This window comes from Athene noctua, chromosome 3 (genome assembly GCF_965140245.1).
Source record: "Athene noctua chromosome 3, bAthNoc1.hap1.1, whole genome shotgun sequence".
Lineage (NCBI taxonomy): Eukaryota > Metazoa > Chordata > Aves > Strigiformes > Strigidae > Athene > Athene noctua.
The window spans coordinates 21487647-21511711 of record NC_134039.1 but is presented as its reverse complement, the minus strand read 5'-3'; the positions used below and the strand labels follow the sequence as shown (position 1 = coordinate 21511711).

General features: G+C 37.4%; 1 protein-coding gene across 1 annotated transcript in view; it reads right to left on the bottom strand.

Annotated features, from left to right (window-relative positions):
• Positions 1 to 24065, bottom strand: part of PIK3C2G (phosphatidylinositol-4-phosphate 3-kinase catalytic subunit type 2 gamma) — a 212991-nt gene that overhangs the window by 73867 nt on the left and 115059 nt on the right. The window contains 7 exon segments of the mRNA XM_074901319.1: positions 5615 to 5719; positions 5721 to 5774; positions 8446 to 8587; positions 11490 to 11619; positions 13804 to 13896; positions 16986 to 17111; positions 18466 to 18646. Of these exon segments, the coding sequence (XP_074757420.1) occupies positions 5615 to 5719; positions 5721 to 5774; positions 8446 to 8587; positions 11490 to 11619; positions 13804 to 13896; positions 16986 to 17111; positions 18466 to 18646 (831 nt within the window).

Here is a 24065-nt window from a genome sequence, read left to right as displayed (position 1 = left end):
ACAAGTGAAAAAGATACCAAGATCAAGCAAAAGAGATTAGTTTAAAAGCGCTTGACACATACTTGACTGTGTGTGAGAACAGCTCTCCCTGAACCTACAAAGGTAGGTATAGAAAGCTTTTGGACAAAGAGATAATGCAATAAAATGTTTCTTATGGGAGCAGGAAAGAGAAAATATATGCCTCTGTATACAGTTATAATTTAAAAATAATATAAACAAAATGGACAGTGAGAGGTCTTTTTCCCCCTTGTAGTTCTGTTTTATTGTTAAACTTACTCTCTCTAGAGTCACATTCTACAAGAAATCACGGGTGACTAATAGAAAGAAAAGGAGCAAAGAGGAGAGGATATGAAGAAATCTCTGAAGCAGGAAGTTGATAGGGAGTCACTGAAATAATTCATGTGTAGTATATCTCCCAAAGTGGAGGGGATGCCACTGGTGTCTCTGAAGTCATTAATTTCTCTAGCTCAGGTGCTTATTAACAAGAATACATGATAACTCTTCCAAGAAAGTGTCTGTTCCTGAAGCAGTTTATGTCATGCTTGAACTAAATGAAAAGCCAAGAAGGATACTGAGAATTGTGGCAGATGAGAACTGTGTTTCAGGGAACTCCATTCAGCAGAACAACACACTTGGGTGAATAAAACTAGATAGGATTATATCCATGCATCTCTTAAACTTTCCAGGTACTTTGAAAAGGATAAATAAAAAAATTAAGGATACAAAGTGGACAGTGAATATAATTTACTCCAATTTCAAAAAGTTTTAATTGAATGCCTTTCACAAGAGGCTATTAGTGAAAACAAACGACCAATTGTAACTACTATCCAGGCTTGATAATTAGAGAAATCACCAAAACAGCAACAGTAAACACCTATTCTTCAAGGCAGAAAAAAAATAACATAAGTGCATCTGAAACTCACAACTGCAACTTGTACTGCTTATATGTTCTCAGGCTCGATTTGTGCTTTTGGACTTTAATTCAGGGCAATTAGAGACAACTGACTTTCAGAAGTGATGGACTTCTTTCCTCATAAATTCAGACCCTTTTAGGACCTGTTACCTTGGAGGTGACATTTTTTTCACCTTTAGGTCTTTATCCATTTCACCTTTCCATCTTTATGCAAAGACTTATGTGCATTACTATCTTTAAACATCTGTATATTCTTATAAAGATCATTGGGGCTATTAAGGTGCTTTAAGTAATTAATTTTAATCTTTCCAGGATTTCAGTCAGAGATTTTTGGAGGGTGGCATATAGGAAGTGCTGAAAGTGGATGGTGGCAAATAATTAGGAGTTACCAGTTCACATGAACTAATAACTCCAGATCGATCATGTCAGAAAAAATGAATTTAAAGTGTAAAAAATGAATTAATAACGAGGCATATTGAAAATTCCCAATGGAATCTTTCAGCAGGTATTGCAGGTTCATGCATAAATTCAAAAAATCAACAGTGATTATACTTTAAGTTTTTACTTACAAGTTTTAGACTCTTTGTTTGATGAGTATGCTAAATAAATTTTTTAAAAGGCAATAAATGTGAAATTCTCAAATTCCAATCTTCTTTCTTCCCCACTTTTTCCTATTTTTAGGAAAAATGTGGAACACATACAGATACAATGTAGTCAAAGAATGGAAATACAACTTAATTTTCCCTGTCTGTATGCCAACTTTTCTGTTTTAGAAGAATATATCTGAAAATAATGCGCTTTTTTTTTCAAATAAACACTCCCAGTGAGACACTAACACTCATTTTAGGTTATTTACACTAAAAATGAAATGTGTTACTTTTAAAATAAAAAGAGTTACTTCTACTTTTTCTACATGCTCAGGCTTTCTTAAGTGGTTTTCAGTATAGGAAAACACTGACATAAGAAGAAACTGTAGGAAGGTATTTTTCCCGTATTTTTGAAACATCCTTCAAAAAAATGCAATTTCCCAATGGAATAGCTAGGCTGCCTCTAGTAATTAACTTTGTAGAGGAAAACCAGCTTAGCAGATTTAAATTCTGGGAAAATCACACCAAGATGTGGAATTAGTTTGGCAAAGAGACAAGAGGATCTCTGTGATTTAGATCAGAGAAAAGAAAAGTCAGGGAGTGTTGTAAATAAACAGGATGACTAGGTATTTTAAAAGAAAAAAGAACACCTAGGTTCTCAAAAGGTGAATCTGCACTGTGCCATGAGCTGTACTACTCTATATCTTGCCATCAGGTTTCAGACTACATGACACTGACTGAAAAAATATAGATGACAGTGTTGGAAGTGACTGGTAGTGGAGAGGATGAGACTGCTGAAGTCAGGATTAGCTCGGTTAGTACAGAATTTAAATAAATCTCTTATTGTTTAATTCACCAAAGAAGAAATACTCAAAAAGAACTGGTCAGAACTGAAAAGAAGAAAACAAAAGCAAAGAAAGCATGGCACGTACAACCATGAGCCAGACACCTTCTTCCGTACCATTTGATGACTGACCTAGTCCCATATGATTACCTGGATGATATTACACCTATTTAATGCGGAATGGGTCTAAGATGATTGCCACAGAATGCTCAGAAGATAAAGAATAGGACAGTTATATGAAATATACATATGAAACAAGTAATATTTTTTCATACAGTTTGAAGTGTGCCTGCAGAATTCACTACTTTAGGGGAATGTAGGGTAAATTGTGGTGACTGGATTAGAGAATGAAAGAAGAAGTATTTTATTACCATTAACAAAATGTGTCATCCTGTATGATTTAGAGGAAAAAAAAAAAAAAAAAAGAAGAAATCTCATGGTTCAGTAGGAAAGTTCCCTTTGGGACTTTGGGAATAATTCCTTCTGCCAAGCTGTTATTATGCTATTGGTTAGATACATCATATGTCTCCCTCCAACACTTCTGAAACATTAGTTCCTAGACTCAAGTAAGGACAGGTTATTAATACTATTTAACATATTTGCTGCACTGTGAAGGTACATGGAACTGGAAAAGACAAAGTTATTGATTCCTCTTCCCTCTGAAATCTGTAAGAGCTGAGCTACTGATTCATGCCTCGGACTCAAAACTGAGCAGACTTATTGGACATCATTTTAAAGATGAAGGCAGAAATTAGGAAACTTAACTAATCCCTTGTTGGGGTGTTATACAATCATGAATGCAAAAGTGAGCATGACTGTGTGAATCATATCAGCTTCAGAGGGTTCTCTGAAGACTCATATTGAATTTGATAGAAAGAACTGCAGCCCATGCCTGACAGCGTGCGATTCTCAAAGCTGCCATGTATGCCTTTCATTTTATTTATGTCAGAAGAAATACTCCAGATGCAGAATACTGCAGAGGACCTATCCTCATGAAGCTTTATGAGGAATAAGAGTTTGGTAATGACTAAAAGCCGTCTCTGAGAACAGAAAATGGACAGCTGTGGCAAGCAGCTTCCTAAATTCTGAAAGGAATGACCATTATAAACAGTTCAGATAGGGACTCCTTTTCTATAAGCCTTCATTCACTTGCATAGATTTCATTTTACAAAAAAAAAAAAAAAAAAGTTTGTGTGATGTGTGTAAAGACCAGTTGCATGTATAAGGACTTGTATCAGATGCTTTTCATTCTTTAAAGCCACCTATATAACAAGTATTAAGTATAGCATCTACTCCAGGGTCAGAGCTAATAATTCTGAAGATTTGAAAGCACTGTGCTGCTGTTTTATCAATATTATTCTAAGGGTATGATATTTTTGGGAGTGCTAAGAATTCAAATAAAAATCTAATAACTCAAATGAAAATATAATATAAAGCGCTGTTAAAGAAACCAGGGATTAAACCTATTTCAGGACTTGCCTTGTGGGAATTAGTAGCTACAAATAGCACTGAGGGTTTCAAATTTTGAGACTCTGAAATTTATGGGATGTAGAAGTGCATATCCCAGTATTCCTGTGTTACAAATAATATGTTACATTTCATGAAGGTGCATACAGCTCATGAGAACTATAGTCATTAATACTATATCTGATCAATTGTATGTAGATATGAGGAAGACAACCATTATCCCATGATGTTCACAACCTGCTGTTAAGTGTGAGTGCTAGTTTTACTAAGGAACCATGAGGGCACTCCATGAATGGAGGTCCTAAAATGTATTGTTTTATCCAATAGTTTAAAAGCAATATACTCCAAGGAGAAACAGGAAAAAAATGGTTGCTGTTTATGGAAGTGACAGTATTTTAAGTCATTTTAGAGTCAATAGGAAGGTGTAGTATGACTGAGTTGTAAAGTAATAAAATTAACATCTATTTTTACTAATGCTATTACATGATTTCTGTGTAAAATTGGTTGTGTCCCCCATATATTTGCTTTGTCCCATTGTTCACTCAAACTAGATGATTCTTTGCTCTTGTAAAATTACTGCTCAAGGAAATTCCTGTTGGGCTCCAAAAGGAGGTTTGCTGAAGTGAGGGATGCAGCACTTGACTCTGAGCGTACATGAGTATCTTTTTCTATTACTCTATTCTGCTTTATTTTTTCCACAGCAAATAAGTAGGATTAAGGGAGCATATCTTGAATGATTGATGATAATTCTCAGCACTCCAACTAAATCTTTTGACTACCTGGTTTAGAAGAACTTACTATCCCCATAAGCTTCCCTCATATCAATACTCTCACACTGTTATTTTTAACACACTCACACTGAGATAGACTAGAATAGTCAAAGGCCATCTTAAAAAAAAAAAAAAAAAAAGAAAAAAGAAAAAGGAAGGGAACAATTAGTTCAAACATAATTCTGGGACTAGTTCTGGAAATTATTAAGAAACATGGAGGAAAGACACACACACACACACACTACTCATCAGTATTAGGGATCATTTATCCATTCTCTACTCTGCTATAACAGCTTCTTTGTGTTTTGCACATACTGGCATTGTCCTATTTATTCTTATTCCATCCCAATTCATTCCTCCATATGTTCAAATTAGGAACTAGAATACATGATCACACTATTTTATTTATCGTTATCATGGGATAGTTACATCACAGATAGATACAAACATAGAAAAATCACAGTCCTGTGTAGGTAAAATCAGATATTTGCAAAACAACCCCTGAGCTCAGTCTGGTTAGATGTCAGGCTTCAAAAGGTAAAGAAAAAGTTTGTAATTTTACCCACAGATGCATAATATAATTCTTCTCCATGTCTGTTTGGAAAATTTGGTTTCTTCTCTGAATATGGGAAGAAAGTGGTAATTTAGATACATCTGTGGTTTAAGACTATAGGTACACTTGTCTGTTAGAAAAAAAAACAAAAACAAACAGAATGGAAATCAGAATTCTTTTGGCATAGTCCAGTCTACTATTGTCGTCACTAATTAATTATATCATTGAAATCTCTGCCAAACAAGAATTTTAATTTTTGTTTTTAGACTGAAAGAGGATCTTCAACATCTACTTTTAATTTCTTTTCCAGTTATTCTTATATTTTTTAGAGTTTTGTGAATAACAAAAAGATGTTGTTTTGGAAAACTCAGAAAAAAAAAGCACTATCTCATTTGTATTTTTTCCATGGAAGTTGAAAAGGCTGTGAAATTTCAGAACATTGCTCTAAAGCTTACTATGTGCGTTACTATAGATACTGACATTCTTATGCTTCCAAATGTCTGTGTGTGACCTAAAAATCTTCCAAAATCTATGTAGAACATGTGTCCAGTATTTGTCAGCATTACATTGTCACTGTGTCGATCAGACTCCCAGAATGAAGGTAACAACATACCAGACAGCACATGAATAAAAGAAATTCCTTAATGTCTAGTTAATAAAACAAAAGCACTTACTAGAAATATATATAAACAGATACATTTGTTTGTGACGCTAACAAGAAAATAAAAAATTGTACTTCTACAAATGCTATGCATATTGCTAAAATTTTAACAGACAGGTGTTCATAGGAATAGTACTCAAGTAATACACAAATTTCAAAATGACAATGCAAGAACAATTTTCTGCATGACGTTTTCCATTTGTGTTTTATGGACACTTGGACTTCTGTGGAAAACTTCTAAGGTGAAATGTACCTAAGAAAAGCAAGCTTCTCAGCAGGAAGCTGACATTTCTGTTCAATACCCTCCATGTATATTGTAAAAACAATTGCTTGGAAATTAATTGGAAATCCACAAATTTAACTGTTTGCTTTGTAAAGAAAGTAGCTTATTTTGCACCCACTGTACTGTTCTGTACCTACACGGGTCTTTTTTCTCCAACGCAATTGCCTTTCTCAAATCCCAAGTAATCAAGTCACAGTATACCAACCCAAAGAATCAAACCCCATTTTACTGAAATGAACTGAAAGAAAGAATGGCTAAATTGTTTTCTGCTCATAGAATTAGCATCTGCAAATCTGAATAGACTATGGGATCAAACCTAGCATTGTGCAGAGACCCTCAAGAGAGTGAATAAACCAAAACCCAGTCTAGCAGTCATGTTTAATATAATCCACTCCTCTGATGCTCTTTTACATGGCAGAGATGTGTACTTTCATGGTTAGTCTGCTTCCCGTGAGTAGACTGGCTCAGTCAGATCTATCTCTACAATATTATATTGTGGCGTTGCTCTTTGCCAAAAATATGCCCATAGCAGATGTAGAAAAATCTACAAGCTAATGATCTGCTCACCAGACACCCATAGATGGATTTCAAGTTTTCTGCTAACTTCAGTGGGATGTATTTAAAAACTGTGACTTCCAGTAGAAGAATCTACCCAACCTCTTTCACAACACATATATTGTGTCCCCTTTCAGGGGAGAGTTAATCCTGATTCAAATGATGATCACTCTTCTACCCCAAAGCATAAGGAATAGCTTTTGTCTTTTTTAAATCATACCTACTAGAGTTTAAGAACAGAAAACGCAGAAAATTATTCAGAAGTTCCTTATTTTCCCATTAATCTAACTCACAATGTAATTAATTTATATAGCAACCAAAACATTTCTAATCTGTGATCTTTATGTTTTTGGACAAAAACTACTTTAGCCGAGGTAAATAACTTTTTAGGCATTCAGGGTTTCCCTGTAGATGCAGGGTACCACCTGCAATGGCTGATATGGATGACAGCACCGTGGAAGACTTAATGCATAGCACAAGAGTAGGCTGAATTTTATGTTTAACTGTACTACCTATTCACTTTGATAACCTTGGATAAAACACCTAAGCTTTTTAAGATTTTGTTCACCCAACTGTAAAATGAGGATATTAAACCTTATTCCGCATTAGTTTTTAAGCACCTTAAATACAGTATTGTATGAGTAAAAAATTATTAAGGAGTAAAAAAAGAGAAAGGTTCATACACCACAAAGTGCAAAGTGACTGCATAGTAGTAATTTTATGCATGCACCATGCAATCAGATCCAGTTGCACTTATATGTTTAAAAAATTGAAAGAAAATGTGTAGAAATTAGTTTTAGAATATTCTACATTAAGAAATCAGGGTTTTAATCAATAACTAATAGTATGTCACTTTTCAATTGAAATGTTGGCTGCACTTCTACCGTAACACTATAAATATACAACCTCGTTAAAAAAAAAAATAATTCTATACAGATTGTTCTTGTTTAATTGAATCAAGGCGATATACTATGAATTCAAGTGTTCTTACTGAAAATGTGGATGGAAAATGCCTATAGAATAATTACAAAAATTACTAAAGTTTATTGAACATATTTATGCTCTACATCTACTAATGAGCTGTTAGAAAAGGACTTCGTTTTCAGAGTGGTAAACACTCAAAACTCCCCTTTAAATATAAAATGTTGGTTACTAATCTACTGTAAGCACAGAGTAGGGTTCTAAAAGTTGTCTTAGTAACACAAACATTAAAAGGTTTTTCATGGGCCTCAGAACATGCTCAGCCAACAAAGAATTAATAGAAAATGTTCCTTGGGAAATCTCTGCTTCTATAAATATAATTTCCAAATTTTTGGCTCATGCACAATGTCTAGTTTCATAAAAGCAGATACATTACATGGGATCTCACAATATGATATGAAAAGCGCGATCTTATGTGTCATATGACTAACTAGTTTTGATAAAACAGCTTTCTAAAACTGTGGGTATTGACATGGTTATTTCCAAATACAGGAAATCCACTGAAACTTTGCATGGTTTATATAAAATATTTAGAGAGCTGACCTAAAATAGAAATGGTTCTGAGTTCAATACTTAATTTCTACTTCAGCCTCTCTTTATTACTAAATTTCAAAACATCTCTGACACATTTTTATAGAAAATGTATTACAATACATCTGATCCAAGGCAATATCTTCTTAGAAAGAGACTGGTATTTAAGTCAATTCCCTGGCTTCTATGCATGTGACTTGTTTGTCTTGTGTCTGAGTCATTTGTTTTCACTTCTTACTGCCATTTGGTTTCTTTTTTCCCATGGTAAAACACGAAATGCATAATAAGCTTCATTATAACGTTAGCTCTCGGTAACTTGATTCCAGAGGATGGTGATGATGGAACCATTTTTGAATTGTGTTTTCTTTCAATGGTCCTATCAGTCCAGACTCCCTGTGGATCTTCACTAGTGTGGTAGCATCTGGCACCATCTGTACCAATCCTAATAAGATAGAAAAGTGTTTCCATAAAAAACCTTCAACTTTAAAAATATATGAAGAATGTCAGTGCATATTGCCTTTTGTTGGATCATTCCATGCAGAAAAAATACATGCTTAAAAGTTTATAATATAATGAATTGTGCTGGTTTCAGCTGGGATAGAGTTAATTTTCTTCACAGTAGCTAGTATGCAGCTATGTTTTGGATTTGTGCTGAAAACAGTGCTAATAATACAGAGATGTTTTCGTTTTTGCTGAGCAGCACTTACACAGAGTCAAGGCCCTTTCTGCTTCTCACCCCACCCCACCAGCAAGTAGGCTGGGGGTGCACAAGAAGTTGGGAGGACACACAGCTGGGACAGCTGACCCCAACTCACCAAAGGGATATTCCATACCGTATGGTGTCATGCTCAGCATATAAAGCTGGGGGAAGAAGAAGGAAGGAGGGGGTGATATTCAGAGTGGAGGCGATGGAGCCCTGCTTTGCTGGGGATGGCTGAACATGTCTGTTGATGGGAAGTGGTGAATGAATTCCTTGTTTTGCTTTGCTTGCATGCACAGCTTTTGCTTAGCTTATTAAACTGTTTTTATCTCAACCCACAAGTTTTCTCACTTTCACCCTTCCAGTTCTCCTTCCCTCATCTTGCTGGAGGAGTGGAGTGAGTGAACAGCTGTGTGGTGCTTAGCTGCTGGCTGGGGTTAAACCATGACATGAATGCAATAGAAAATGTAGATCAGGATTGCTTTTCTCTTTCGTTTTGGAAACAAAAACCAAGACACTTAGTAAAAAGTGGCAGTTCTGTGAATGAGAAATAAAAACACCAGTAACAATATTGTGGACATAACTGCCTCAAGGTACCAACAGGACCAACAATTTAATGAGATTCAAAGTGGGCAGAATACGTACAAAACCAATAAAAATCTTTAAAAAATAGAATCAGACATTTATTATAAAATATAAAGTTATTTCATATGTGTTTACTGTCTAGAATGCTACACAAATTTGTCTGCAGTATGTGATGCTGATCGCAGCTGGGAGAAAGGATACTGAATAGTGCAGAAATTAGTCTGATCCAATATGACATAAACTGGGACTTTGAAGTGTAGAGAGAAGCCAAGCATTTTGCAATGCTTCACTTGAATCCTCTGTCTATACTGCATGCACTTAATTCCTTTTTTGGAACTGAGACCTGGCTTGCCAGTCTCCTGTCCCTGTCCCCATGTGTGGTCCCCTGGCATGTCATCCTGCAACCCTGCATTACAGGAAGGACTTCTAACAATTTAATTTGGTGACAGGTTCCTCTACTATACCATGACTAGAAAGTGGCATACCAGTGCTTTATCTGCTTTTCACATTTCTGTGAAGAGTGATTTACATGTTCCCACAACTATGAAATTATCATCTTCTACGTTCTTTGTGTGGAAAACGTGGCCCATGGAGCAAGTCATTAGCCTAAGACTTGAAAGACCTGGGTACACAAGTCTACATAAGCACATGTCCTGTATGACCACAGGCATGCCACTTGGTCCTTTTATCCTTAATCATTAACTGTAAATCAACTATATTAACACTTCTGTAGTTCATAAGGAAAGATGCTGTGTGGAAAATCTGTCAGACACCAAGAGGCTTTCTGCTGTTATGGTGCTGAAAGGAAAAGACTGTCAGGCAGAGAGTATTATTTGCAGACGATCCCTGGATCTTTCTTGGCAAAAATCAAATTAAGACTTAGTATATAAGAGAGACTATAATATTACATTCGGAAATAGTATTCTTGTCAGATTTGCCTTTGAAGCAGAAGCCTTCAAGCTTTGACTCCCATCTCTACAAAGAAGGGAAGAGTCTTTCTCAGGTCACCTTAACCACCCACCATGTGCATGAACTCATCTATATTTTCTCCTAGTTCCTTCAGATCATGCATCCTCTCTCATTTTCTCTTTGTGGCTCAGAAAGTAATATTTTTTTTTTTTAATAGTTTTTATACAGCAGGTAATCTGGATACATCAGTCTTCTATTTATGCAAGGATTATTTTCAGTAAAAGATTTGGAGAGTCAGTAAAAAATAGTAAACTTGTTGCTGTCAGTAAATTTCTTTAGCAAGCAATTGGTATCCCTGCTACAGCTCTGCTATAACAATCATAAAAGAGAGAAATAAAGCTTTCAGTTGAGTCAGGCCTGCCTTAAGCATCATAAATTGCAACAGTAATATTTCAATATTACTAAGAAGTTGGGAGGACACACAGTTGGGACAGCTGACCCCAACTGACCAAAGGGATATTCCATACTGTATGGTGTCATGCTCAGCATATAAAGCTGGAGGAAGAAGAAGGAAGGATATCAATATCTGCTATAACAATCATAAAAGAGAGAAATAAAGCTTTCAGTTGAGTCAGGCCTGCCTTAAGCATCATAAATTGCAACAGTAATATTTCAAAATCAACACTGTGAAGATGCCATCACTTGTCTACAGGTACTTTCTGTAGCTACATGCATCTAGGTTCATTTAAGCATCTATGCAGGATCTCACTGGGTTAAAAGTTTGGTAGCTATGCACAATTTTCTCCAAAGCCCTCTTTTTGATGTGTGAAGTTACTTTTGAGAATCTGGTGCAAGCTGATGGTGTTGAGGTTTTTGGAAAATTCTAGCCTAAGTTGCTACAAAATTCAATGAGTTTGGCTGTACTTCTCCTGGAGAGGCAGAATGAATAAATAAAATGAACATTCAGGAGCAGGCTGTATACAATTCGGGGCTTGAGTGACTGAAATTCTGAGCATTTTTTTTTTCTTTAAGGGGGAAGATAAATAAGACACCCATGAAAATGAAAGTTAAAGGGAGGATTTTTATATACTGCTGTTTACATGAAATATGAATAAAGTAATACAGGTAGCTTTTATAATCTAAAACTGACCTTGGCCTTTTCCTTTAGATAAACACTTATAGATGAACATTTGCATATGCAGTCCCTTTTGGAGTCAAATGCTGTCCATCATTCAAATAATTTGCAGAACCAGCATGTCTTGACATAGATCATTGCCTACCTGTGAAAATTGCACAAGAAATAGAAGTTTCTCCTTCAATACCAGACAGAAATAACTTTTTTTTTTTTTTTTTCCCCACCAAAATAGCTACATTCATTCTACAGTAAATCCCTCTCGTTTTTCTTCAAAGTTGGTATTTATCTTTTCGTGTTGGAAAAGGACAGAGTAGATGGCACACATATGCAGAAACAGTTTTGGCAGCCACTGAAATGGTAACAAATACTCACTGATTAACTGCAGCCTTTCAGTTTATTATTCCTATGGAATTATTAGATTGTGAAAATTTAGTCCAAAAGTAGGATCTTAATTTAGTTACATTTTAAAGTCTACCTAATGTTAGGTCCCTTTTCACAAATGACAGCATTTGTCTAACATTAAGCTTGCAGCAGGCTGAATGGGAATTTCATAATGAATTTATATTTTATCTGTGACATGATTCATATTCAGTTTCAAACAGTGATGCAGTGTTGACTGTTCCCCCCATGGAGTCAGTCAAACAATAATCTTAGTGAAATGGGGCTTTAATTGTAGCCACAAGAAGTAATGAAGAGATTATTTTCAACTATGGCTGAGTAAATAGCCTGTGAAAACAAAAGCCCTGCTTATTTTTATTATCTCCTCTCCACCCCATCTAAAATACATGTGACTTTTACAGTAAAGTGTTTTATTCTTTTATGACATTCTTTTTATGTAAGTATTCTAATCTACAAACATTTACTGCCACGAAAGGAGTACCTGAAGAGACATGAACTCATCTTTTAAAAAAAAAAATCCAAATTTATTTTTCTTTCATTTAAAAGTAATCTTGACTCCTAAAGTACCTAAACCTATGAAAAATCTTATTCTCTTCACTTATCTTCCCTCCTTCCCTCACATATATACATTCAGTAGACAATTTAGCATGATATCAGTGCTTATCATTTTATGTATGCATTATCCATCATAAATAAACAGTGGAACTATAGTACAAGTAAAGGATACTTTAACACAATGGTTTGCTGACAGGAGAAGGTGATGTCAGCTATAATACTTCCACAGGAAATCCAGGTTTCAACAGTTGTTGTTTGTTGAACATTATTGGGCAGGAAAAATACTGTCTAGGTAGGAGCAGCACAAACGTTTAAATGCCCCATGAGCAGGCAATTTGCTCAAGTTGCTCAAGCAAGTAGGAACCTGTCTATTTAACATCGATTCTCAGATGAAATAGCATAAGAATCAGATTTCTAAATGTTCTGAAAAACTTAACATTGCTAGCCTCCTCCTAACATGCCTGGTAAGCATACTTCTATTCTTGAGAATCGCAGCTGCTCTAAAGGTCAATTTGATTCAAGACAGCCTAGAAATCTTTTTCTTTTCTTTTTTTATTTTTTTTTTTTTTAAATATATTTTTATCAATATTTTAGACTTCCGGTTTGGAAAATGATACTGGAAAAGATCTAGGAATAATCTCTTTGGAAACACTGACCATTTTGTATCCATCAAACACTTTATGATCTTCAGCATTCATTTCTAAAAACAGTATACACTGTTATGGAAGACTTCTACTCTTTTGAAAGAGAAGTAACTTTAAATTGAATGTATTGTCTTTTGTGGCTGGACACAGCACTGTCCTAAACTCTGAAGCTTTTCTAGGTGACAACTGGAAAATAAACCATAGTTTATTTTCAGAGTCAGTTCCTCCAAGTAACTCCAATAAGACAGAGCTCCTCTGCTGTCCTCTTCACCTCCCTCTTCCTCAGGCCATTTCCCTATGCTGGCTAATAGGGCCAGAATTCTGTGTAGCAAATGCAGTCTCTAACACTCCAGTATTTTGGTTTGTTAGAGACATACAGACAAGGCTAATGGATTCAGTCATTCTGAATTATCTCTTCTCTGAGACTTTGGTGTGGTAAATAAACAAGGTTTAAAATATAAACTTAATATTTTAGCCTGGTTGTCTCCGCTAAGAAAAAAAAAATAAAAATGCAAGAAGTCATTTGATTCTCTACCAATCAAAACACTGGTACTTCAGTGCATTGCCTCAACATCTTCCATTAAAAGTTCTAGTGTAAAAAATAATTAGGAAAAGTGAACAGCAAAGCCAAATCAAACATTCTGAAGCTCAAGGTTTAAAACATAAATTAGGTGAATTTCAAATCAACATTTTCCATACAAAAGGAACTGAAGATCAGATGAAGAACATACCTTAAAAATAACATTGATGTTTCCACTTGGAGCATTTGCATTGATGATGGAGATTTTTAATGGAAGAGCATTGGACATAAAATACGAACATGACTTCAGGGAAAAAAAGATGATAAAGAAAAACAAGTGTAACATACAAAACACCAGGCTAATACAATACCTCCGGAAAAAGGTACCATCTTTAAATAGTGCTCAGTAGCACTGATAACAAAAATTAATTGCCGATGTTATTGACTGTTTAATTGTGTCAGAAAAATGAGAAATTCTTTCTCCCATACAATTTGTTTTACTCAATAATCAGATTATATGGATGGATAATATTTTCTACACTAATTGCTTTTCATTTTCACCCAGGCCTATTAATGATAAACTTTGGCTGTGACTGAGTGGATGAATGCATAAGACTGATCTAATGAGAATCTGTAAAGCACTGAAAAGTCCTATTATTTTCTGGGAAAAAGAAATGCCAAATCATACATTCTTTATGGAAGCAAAGAACCTGCTAATTTCTTTGGTGACCTCACTCTGGCTAGGGATTCAGGAAACTCTGAAAATCATAATCTATTTGTATGGAATTTATCTTAATTAAACATAAATTCTGACTTCTCATGCCCTACAGCTCCTTCCACCTGAAGACTCAAAGGGCTTCAGAAAGCATTAATGAGCCAAGCATTGCAAAGCCTCTGTGAGTTAGGGCAGTATTATTATCATTATTAAGAAAACTGGGGGAAAAAACCCAACCAAAACCACAACCAAAGACAAAGGTAAATTAATGGCCTGGTTTCTAGAAATAATGAGCGCCCCACAGACTCTACTGCCATCCTTACTAGGTGCAGGGCAATGGAGGCTAATTTGAATAAAACCAATACTAGACAGCTGTCTCTTGCTTTTCATCTAAACATCTCAAAGCATGGTGCAAGCATGTAATATTGTCTTAGCCAAAACATACCTCTGTGACATGCAATAGCTATTATTGATGGTGAAATCCTAACCCCAATGGAAGTTTGTCAGTTGAATTGAATTGAAATGCCTCAATAAGTGCTTGAAAGGTTACTGTGAGATAATGCATTATTGATAGACCTGGGAGCAGCGTTTGCTACTAGTAAAATCAATAGATGATGCCAAAATTAGTTAAATTTAGGTAATTATAAGCACTTAAAAATTCTGATTTGCATGATTATACTGACACACAGTTCAATCAAGAAGCTGCATATATTTATAGCAAGATAATGGCCTGTAATGCTATAAGCAAAATTTTTTAAAAAGGCCTCTCTTCAGATACCTATATTTAAACATTTTGTATCTGTCCAGCCAAGCTGGTGCAGTATAAATAGCACAACTGTATGGTGAGATACCTTCCCATTAGTCATTATTTCCAAAAGCCTAAAAGCAGTGAGAAGCAGCAGGCTTCAAATTCTTCTGACTTGGATCATGCACAATTGGCCTAAGCCTGTGGGGTGCTGGAAGACCTCTGTTCTCAGCAAGATCAAGGCTGAATAGCAGTGACTTGGAGAATCACAGGTCAAAGGCAATTGAAGGTATCAGCACCTGGCAAAATCAGGTCCGCTGTGGATAATGAGCCAGAGAACAAAAGCAGAGAACAAATTGCTGCAATTAGGCAGCTATATCTGGTAATAGATATGGGTGTTCAGGTTTGGGTTTTTTTTGTTGCTGGATACCTTTTCCATCTTGAGAGATGGAACAGCTTATTCCTGGCATAATATTGTTTATGAAAAATATTTCTAAACAATGAATAACTGAGCCTTAGTACTGTGGTCAAAGTCAAGTCAAGTAACATTAAAGAGCATTGTTGTTTCCTTTACTCTTGAGTCATTTTTAATAGGGATCATAGACACAGGCAAGTTACTGTGAGTACTTAATATTTTAGCAATTCTCAGCATGTACGTAGTGTCACCTCAGCAAAAAGAAAGCTAGCTCTAGATCTTGAGCTGCTCCCATACATGACAGGGGAGAGTCTTAGATGAGAAAAAAACTGCCCCCAAGAGCTACCTGGGTAGGATGGAAACCATGTCTCAGTTTAAGGGAAGCTAGGTGACCTTGTCAATCCTGACACCATGGCAGAGCAGCTGATATGGGAGCAGGCTGCTCAGAGTTTGAAGTCACTGCTGCAGCTGGTGTGCAAGGTGAGACACGCATGCAACACCCACCTCACCAGTCCCTTTCACCCCTGCCTGCAACAAAGGCCCCCAGTTTAAAGGCGAATAGGCTAGATGTCAGTTTACTGGATGACTCATGCGTAAAACCAGTAAAATTATTTCCCAGTCAATGAAGCTATAAATTCCCTCTCCCCACTGAATCACAGAACCGTCTAGGCTGGAAAAAAATTTGAAGATAATCCATCCCAACCATTAACCTAACATTGACAGTTCCCAACTACACCATAGCCCTCAGCGCTATGTCAACCCAACTCTTAAACACCTCCAGGGATGAGGACTCCACCCTGCCCTGGGCAGCCCATTCCAACAAATAACAACCCCTTCTGGAAAGAAATGCTTCCTAATATCCAGACTAAACCTTCCCTGGCACAACTTGAGGCCATTACCTCTTGTCCTATCGCTTGCTACTTGGTTAAAGAGACTCATCCCCAGCTCTCTGCACCCTCCTTTCAGGTAGCTGTAGAGGGCGATGAGGTCTCCCCTCAGCCTCCTCTTCTCCAGACTGAACACCCCCAGTTCCCTCAGCCGCTCCCTGTACGACCTGTGCTCCAGACCCTGCACCAGCTTCGTTGCCCTTCTCTGGACACGCTCGAGTCATTCAATGTCCTTTTTGTAGTGAGGGGCCCAAAACTGAACACAGGAATCGAGGGGCAGCCTCACCAGTGCCGAGTACAGGGGTCAGATCCCTTCCCTGTCCCTGCTGGCCACGCTATTGCTGACACAAGCCAGGATGCCATTGGCCTTCTTGGCCACCTGGGCACACTGCTGGCTCCTGTTCAGCCGCTGTCAGTCAACCCCCCCAGGTCCCTCTCTGACTGGCAGCTCTCCAGCCACTCCTCCCCCAGCCTGTAGCGCTGCTGGGGGTTGTTGTGGCCCAAGGGCAGCCCCCGGCATTTGGCCTTATTGAAACTCCTACAGTTGGCCTTAGCCCATTGCTATTCCCATTTATACTAAAAAAAAAAATAATTAAAATATAGTAAAAAATTAATTAAAAACACAATCCACTGCATGAGCTAGACTTAAGTCTGCCTCTATGCCTTGGACAACAAGTCCAGTATTCAGAGGAAGCTGACAAGCCTTTGCCTCCTGGAAGAACTGCTGAAGCCTGTTGAGCTCCAAATTTAATACCTCCTGCAACATGTGAATCATTATGGCAACATGAAAGAAAAACAGCAGCTTTTAAGACATTGACTGTCTTTCTATATTTTAAAGAAGCAATACAATTTCTGTAGTTAGTAGCATCAGTGTGACATTATAACATCTAATGAGGTCATACTGAGGTGTAGTTATTAAAATTAAGAACTGTGATTTTACTTCAGATTCATGCTTTTTTCTGCGTAGATGCACTACCAGTTCATGCCGTCATGTAGATTCAGATTCAATACCCTTCATTAGGGTCTGATTAGCCTTGTACCTGCTCTACTCTGTCTCAAGTCTTTCTTGCCTTGCTGAACAACTTTACAATCCATTGCTTGTTGCCTCAACACTGTGATCTCCCTTTCTTAACTGTAGGTGTGTTAACTGCAAGGCTGAGTTTCTCAGTATCACAGTAACTGCAGCCTTGAGGTTAATCCCTAAAATCTGAATTATGCATCAGTAATGTATAATGTATCACTGCTATTTCTTTTTGTTGCATGGCATTTTCTCTTTGCAAATATTTTTTCTTCCATGTTTGCTTTGCTGTTCTCGGTAGCAACACTGAGAGTTTTGGAAAAATCGTTTGCAAATCTTTGAATCCTTAACAAGGCAAAAAGAATTCATGATAACTTTCATGATAACCAGAAGTGGGAGGTATATTTTTATTTGGCTTTCTGGTCTGTTTTGCTGAGATCTCAGCAAGAAGCAGTTTTACACATCAGTTAAGTAACAACAGCTGTTTTGGAAAATTAACAGTTTTGCAGTGGAAATGCACCTATGCAATATAAAAGCTGCACCCATTGGAGGAGAAGCCTGGAAGCCTTCTACTGCCAGGAATGCATCTCTGATGATATGCATGCAGTATTAATTGCTGAATGCTCTATTTGAGATACTAAGTACAGTCCACTCTGATTGGCTTTGCTAAGAAATGAGGATGTTCAGCCTGACAAGGACAACTATTAGCAAGGTTTTCAAGAAACACTGCAGCTCTATAAGAGTCAAATATTTTGGGATTAGGTGCTGAATGTGAGCATTCCTTTCAGTAAAATGTTAATCAGCTACGTTTCCATTATTTCTGACCACCTCCAAGTCTGGTTGAGAAACCGCTGATGAAGGATTTTAAATTACTTATAAGATCCACTGACCTCAAGTGTAATAGTGATGAGAGTTGTCCCATTAGATATATATGTTTTACTTGTTTTCAGAACAGCATAAAATTTTACAAATTTTAGTCAAATCTTGGGGTTTTTTTTGTGTAAACAGCATTATAGGAAAGAAGTGTCACCTTAGAAAAAAATAAAATTACCTGAAGAAACTTAGACGAAAGGGGAGATATTTTTTAACAAACCTTTCTTTTTTGGTCACTTGCAGCTTTTAATTCTTTGGCAATGTCTTCCAGAATTCGGATAAGTTTCCCCTCCTTAGAAAACGCATTGTTCAGGGTTTTTCCAGCACAGAATTGGAGAGCAGCCAGTAGTTTCTGACACCAGATTTTGAAATTAACTTCATTCTGTGAATTCTTCAACAGCCTGAAGGAAGGAGGAGGAAAAAACATCTGTGTATCTAAAACTGATTTTTATTTTATATCACCTCTAGCAGGAACAATAAATGGACTCCAGACTAATTTGTATTTGGTGACTTTGGGCAGCAGAGAATGAAAAAAAATATTATTTGTTGGCAGTACTCAAGTCCTATTTGATAACTAATGAGATTCTGAGTGTGTTGAATCAATAGAAACCTGCCATTTTTTATTGTCATACATAGTGCAGTGCCTGTATTGCTTCTTATTTCATTTTAAGTTGAGGAGACATTTCTAAAATTGACCATACTGCTAAAAAGAGTGAAATGAGCCCACGTTCTTCCTTTATTTAATGGTAAGTGTTGTTCTAGAGCAAAAACTCAGCTCTTAGTTCTACTGAAATTTGTAAAAGCTTTGGAACTGGAGTTATTACCAATATAAAAGTCAGAAATAAAACCAAACCATACTTCATATTTTTATGTTCACCATGCACTCTTCTCGAATTCCAATTCGTTTAGGCCAGGATAACTATGGAGTTTAGGGGTTTTTTTAGTTAATTAATCTGATCACTGAGAAATTTTTTCCTTATGTGGGCCACAGGTTTTGTACACATTTGATTTATTTTTATAAGTGTAAATAGAATCACCAGCTTTATATTTCTACTAACATCCTGCCCATTGACTGGGATTTCCCTTTGCCTGAATGACTGATGAACTGCTCTTTGCTTTTGTCTGAACTTTCCTCCCCACAACTTTATCCTTAAGAACATCTCAAACCTTAAATTCCTTATAAATGTCTGAATCTTAAAGCAGTTCCTTTACCTGACGAGGTTACTCAAACCTAACAACTAGTGCTGATTTTCACAGGACAGAAATCAAAAAGCTGTTGACTTTCAAGGCACATCACATATGAATATGTCACATAACAAAAAGCAGGAACAAGATATGTATCAAGCCCTGATATTTAAAGGTAAAAAAATCATAATTCCTATAGACACGTCAATTCCTTCAAATCTTATATAAGGCTTTACAATATTGCTACCACAGCTCATCTTTTGGTGATGAGGGATTCTTGTCATCTTTTATAAGGCAATGATTCTTCTATGTCCTCTTTTCCTATATAATTCAATGAAGAATAACATCACCTGCTGGTTTCTAAAAAGCCTTTCCAGTTACACAAAACCTCTGAAGATCTAAGGGTTTATAAGTACTCAGAATCTTAAAGGAATGTGTGGTGCTTCTATCAGAAATGCCTAGACATGAAAGGGAAGAGGTATGAGAAGTTTATCATCAGCACTCTCTGGATGAGATTGAAATAACATTTCTTTCTGTAGACTAGTAAAAACAAATAATTACTTTTTGAATCAGAAAGAAATACAAACTGTTATTGCAATGCCTGGTGGAAGGCAAACCCCAGCACATAGAGGTAGCTTTATTTTTATCCTGAACCCTCAACAAACTGAAGAATGCTGAGAGCACATGCATATACAGTGCCGCATAAACTAATTCTTCCAGATTTCAAGCAGAGTAGAGTCCAAGATTCCACAGGATGGGATTCATTTGCTTAGTTACCTTGTGCCATTGTAGAAATCCTAAGAAATCCTATTTGGCCTCCAGGTGCTGCCTTGGAGGGGCATGGGTCTGCTATAGGCAATATCTCATGTGTGCTACACCCATGCAGATGTCTCAAATGCCCTAAACTGCCTAAAATAGACTATGCTTAGGGTACTAAATCACACCCTGCTATGGCTTTTTAGCTTAGTTGTAGGCAAACAAGGCCATTTAAAACAAAAACATACTCTGTTCACTTCAACAGCAAGTCAGGAACCGGCTTGGTGATTATTTTTTAAACAAAAGCATGACTAGCACAGTCCAAACTGTCATATGGGCAGGAATTTTAGTCTACCAAGCAGAGCCCAGCTCAGTCTCAGTCCATCTAAACAGCTTGTATTTCTTTTGGACCACAGGCAGAATGAATTTGTTCACTTCTGCCCTGCAAAGACAAGGGCAAGTCCACCTGAAAAAAGGTGATATCACAGTGGTATCTATTTTTAATTGGCCAGGTTATGTGGGTGCAGAATCTTCTGTCTGCACTTAGACTTGCATTGGAATTGGCTGCTGAGCATCTAAATCATATTCATTCACCCACTCCATTTTTAATTATACATATTTAGGGACTCCAGGAAGGCTACCTTTCCATGTTTGAGATGTCCCTTTAATCCTCTCAGATGTACAGAACATTAAACCAGCTTTTATTTCTCTAAAATTAAAGGCTTAGGATTTCACATACAGGAAGCAAAATATCAAAACCAAAATGTTTTCCTGTTTTAAATAGAGCTACTCCCTGCATAAGGCAGATCAACTTAGAAGATCCATTTTTTGATTATTCTTCTGTCTGAGTGTTCACAGAAAACAAGTTTTTATACACATATGGTATAAAGATTTCTTTTCAACCTGAGAAAGGATTATGGGCCAGATTAAGATACCTTATGCATAAGGTGTGTATGAGGACAGAGGATCTATAGAGTCTGAATCCTTTCACATGTACTTCTTGAGCCCAGTCTGTGAGGAAAGCTGATAAAGTCATGATCTCACTGGTAAAATCCATTTCCATGCCAACTGCAGCCCAGCACACTCTCCACAGTCTGAACCCACATGTCAGCTTTTGACAGTGCATGTGCTTCCCCATGAGGGACTCGGCTCTGCACTCAGAATGCATCTAGCGACTGAGGTACAGGCAATGCAACGTTCTGCTGCCCCACTGGGGTAGGTATGCTTTTAAAAGCCTGTAGACTTTAATTTGCAAAACTATTTGGATTAACTGGATCTGACTTTTATATTAATTTTATAAAAGCAGTCTCAAGGAGGATACAAAGAACAGCTTTTAATGTGATGACTCATTGTAGGCTTTGCTCAAATGTTTATTCAACAACTGAACAAATATGCCATTGTAATTCTGTCTTCCAGTTTCCTGGCGTGCACATCTTCACCCTGCCATTGCGACAACTCAGAGGAAATAGGCATGTCTGCAATTTCTGAGGCTGCAGGATGGAGAAATGTTCAAGACGCTAATGAAATTTTCAAGTTAGAACAGGATGCCTAGCTGTGACAGAGGAAGACAAAATTGGAATGATTTAAAACTCAAGGCTGCCAGTAAGGAAGTATGTGAAGGGGTTTTTTTCCTGACAATTTTCACAGGATTCTGCAAGACAGAACTCAATATAAAAGCCTGGCTTTATGCCAGGCCTAGACAGAGCATCTTGCTCCTAACAGGGAGACTTCCTCACTCTTCAGGGTTCTCTGATTTGGGACAAATGTCCTCATTCTCAGCAAGGCCAGGGGAATTCACTGTCCCAAGGTCACTTTTGTGAAATAGTACAACAGGGCTGGAAATAGAAGGATGCTGACCTGAAATTTACAACAAAGCAATCTAGACTGCCTCTGCTTAGCAGCAGTCAGAGGATCCGAGTCAGATTCTGGGGTGCCCTGAAAGACACCCCTGACTTCTGCAAGCAGCTGCTTCTCTTCCTTTCTGCATAGACCCATACATGCCTGCAATGTGGCTCCAATCCCATTTTCTGACACTTGCACCTGCAGAAGTGTGTGTATGTGTTTTCAAGGGACAGAAATGCAAGTGTGCTGGAGACACTTTTGCCACAGGGCAGAAGGGAAGGTGGATAAATCAGGCTGAGTTAGCTGCTGTGTCCAAGAAGGAGAAACAGGGCTAAAACCAGCAGATATGCAGCAAAGGAAAAATTAAAAAAAAAAAAAAAAAAAAAAAAAGAGGGGAAAAAGTAAGGAAAGCAATGGATCTTGGTAACAACAGAGGTGAGTTGGCCTCATTCTCCTTCTGCAGTGTGGGGAGAGAGGGAAGCTGGTGCTCTAAAGGCCTTGCAGCAGACACAGTCTGCTGTCTGAGTTGGATTTGGCAGACAAGCGAAAGAGTGAGGCTGCTCAGACAACTCTGCTGCTTAAACATCTGTTCCTTCTTTCCCTCAGAAAGGGGAGCAGGGTGAATTAGAGAGTAGTGCCTGACAGGACAGATTAGCTGGCAAGTAGCCTGTTAAACCACATTGTAGCCAAAAAAGGCCAGGATCTCCAGTATCATATTGCAGGTTTAACCCCTGCCTGCTATGAAAGAGCAAGGTACAGTTTGACTGGGTTATTTACATGTGGTGTCAAAACCAGAGCAGTAACTCTAGTTAGTCCATTTTCATGTCTGGTATTTATCACACAAAAGCTGAGCCTAGCAGCACACACACTGCATTCTCTTTGCTTAAGTTGTTTTGACTTCAGAGATGCACCACGAATATAACGTGTCTTATGGTACATACTGAGGTACATACTGTCGTTGGTCAACCTTTGGTAAATTTGACCAAGGAAGTCAATATGCTTCTTACTGTGAAGATATAATTAATTATTGTTTTCTGTTTCACAAAGCTGGAGAGAGGACAAGTTACAGAAGAGAACATTAGGACGAGACTGCTGCACATTATAGCAATAATTGTTTTAAAATGATTCTCCACAGCCCTTTGTATCAAAGATAAGCACGCAAACACACTTCTCTACTACTGCACAGCTTCCACGTCTGAGGTTGCCATCTGTCTTGATTTTCATTAGACATCCTGTAACACTCCTAAGCTGTCCTTTGTGCTTTATTGCGTCACAGAGCTATAGCACATACCTCACTGATTTTATTTTTGACTCCTTGAAGAAAACATTTTACTGTTCCCATTCTTTAAGAGGACAATAAGTAACAGGGGTGGTTTGCCAGTGGGGTTGCATTTGGGCTTTGCAGCTTCTTAAATCCCACTGCAAGTTACCTGCAGACACAAGGATGTGAGAGATGACAAAAATGTGCAGCTGAAGATTAATACCTCCATCTAGCCTGTGATGGAACACAGGATGATGAGTGGGCAACTGCTGCTGTTAATTACTCAGCTGCAAGTAAAACCTTTCTTAGTTTTTCCTTTATCTCACCAAGATTACATTGGATACGTTTTTTACTTCCCTGACAGTGATAATGGGAATAATCCCTTTGATATCAACATAGCAAGTACTGCACAAACACTGAATTCCAACAAATTACAGATTCTAATGAGTACCTGTTGTCCTCCATCCCTTATGCTGGCAATTCTCCTTACTCCTCTGCAGCAGAGTACAGCCAAGTCTGCAGAACTTATATTTTTTGCTTGCTAGCTGGTCTGCTCAGGCATGGTTTTTTTAGACCCAGCCAAACTCCAAGGCAGTTTAATGCCAAGCTGGCAAATATGACTGTGGCTTTTCTGATCTCTTTGCCAGTACCTAGGATGGATGACTGAACTTGCTGAAGGTCCCAGGAATGTGTCTGTAGGATGGCAGATATTGCTTCAGCGAACAGAAAGGAACAATTGCACTTGTTTCAATGTAATCTCTGTTCCCAGCTTCCTT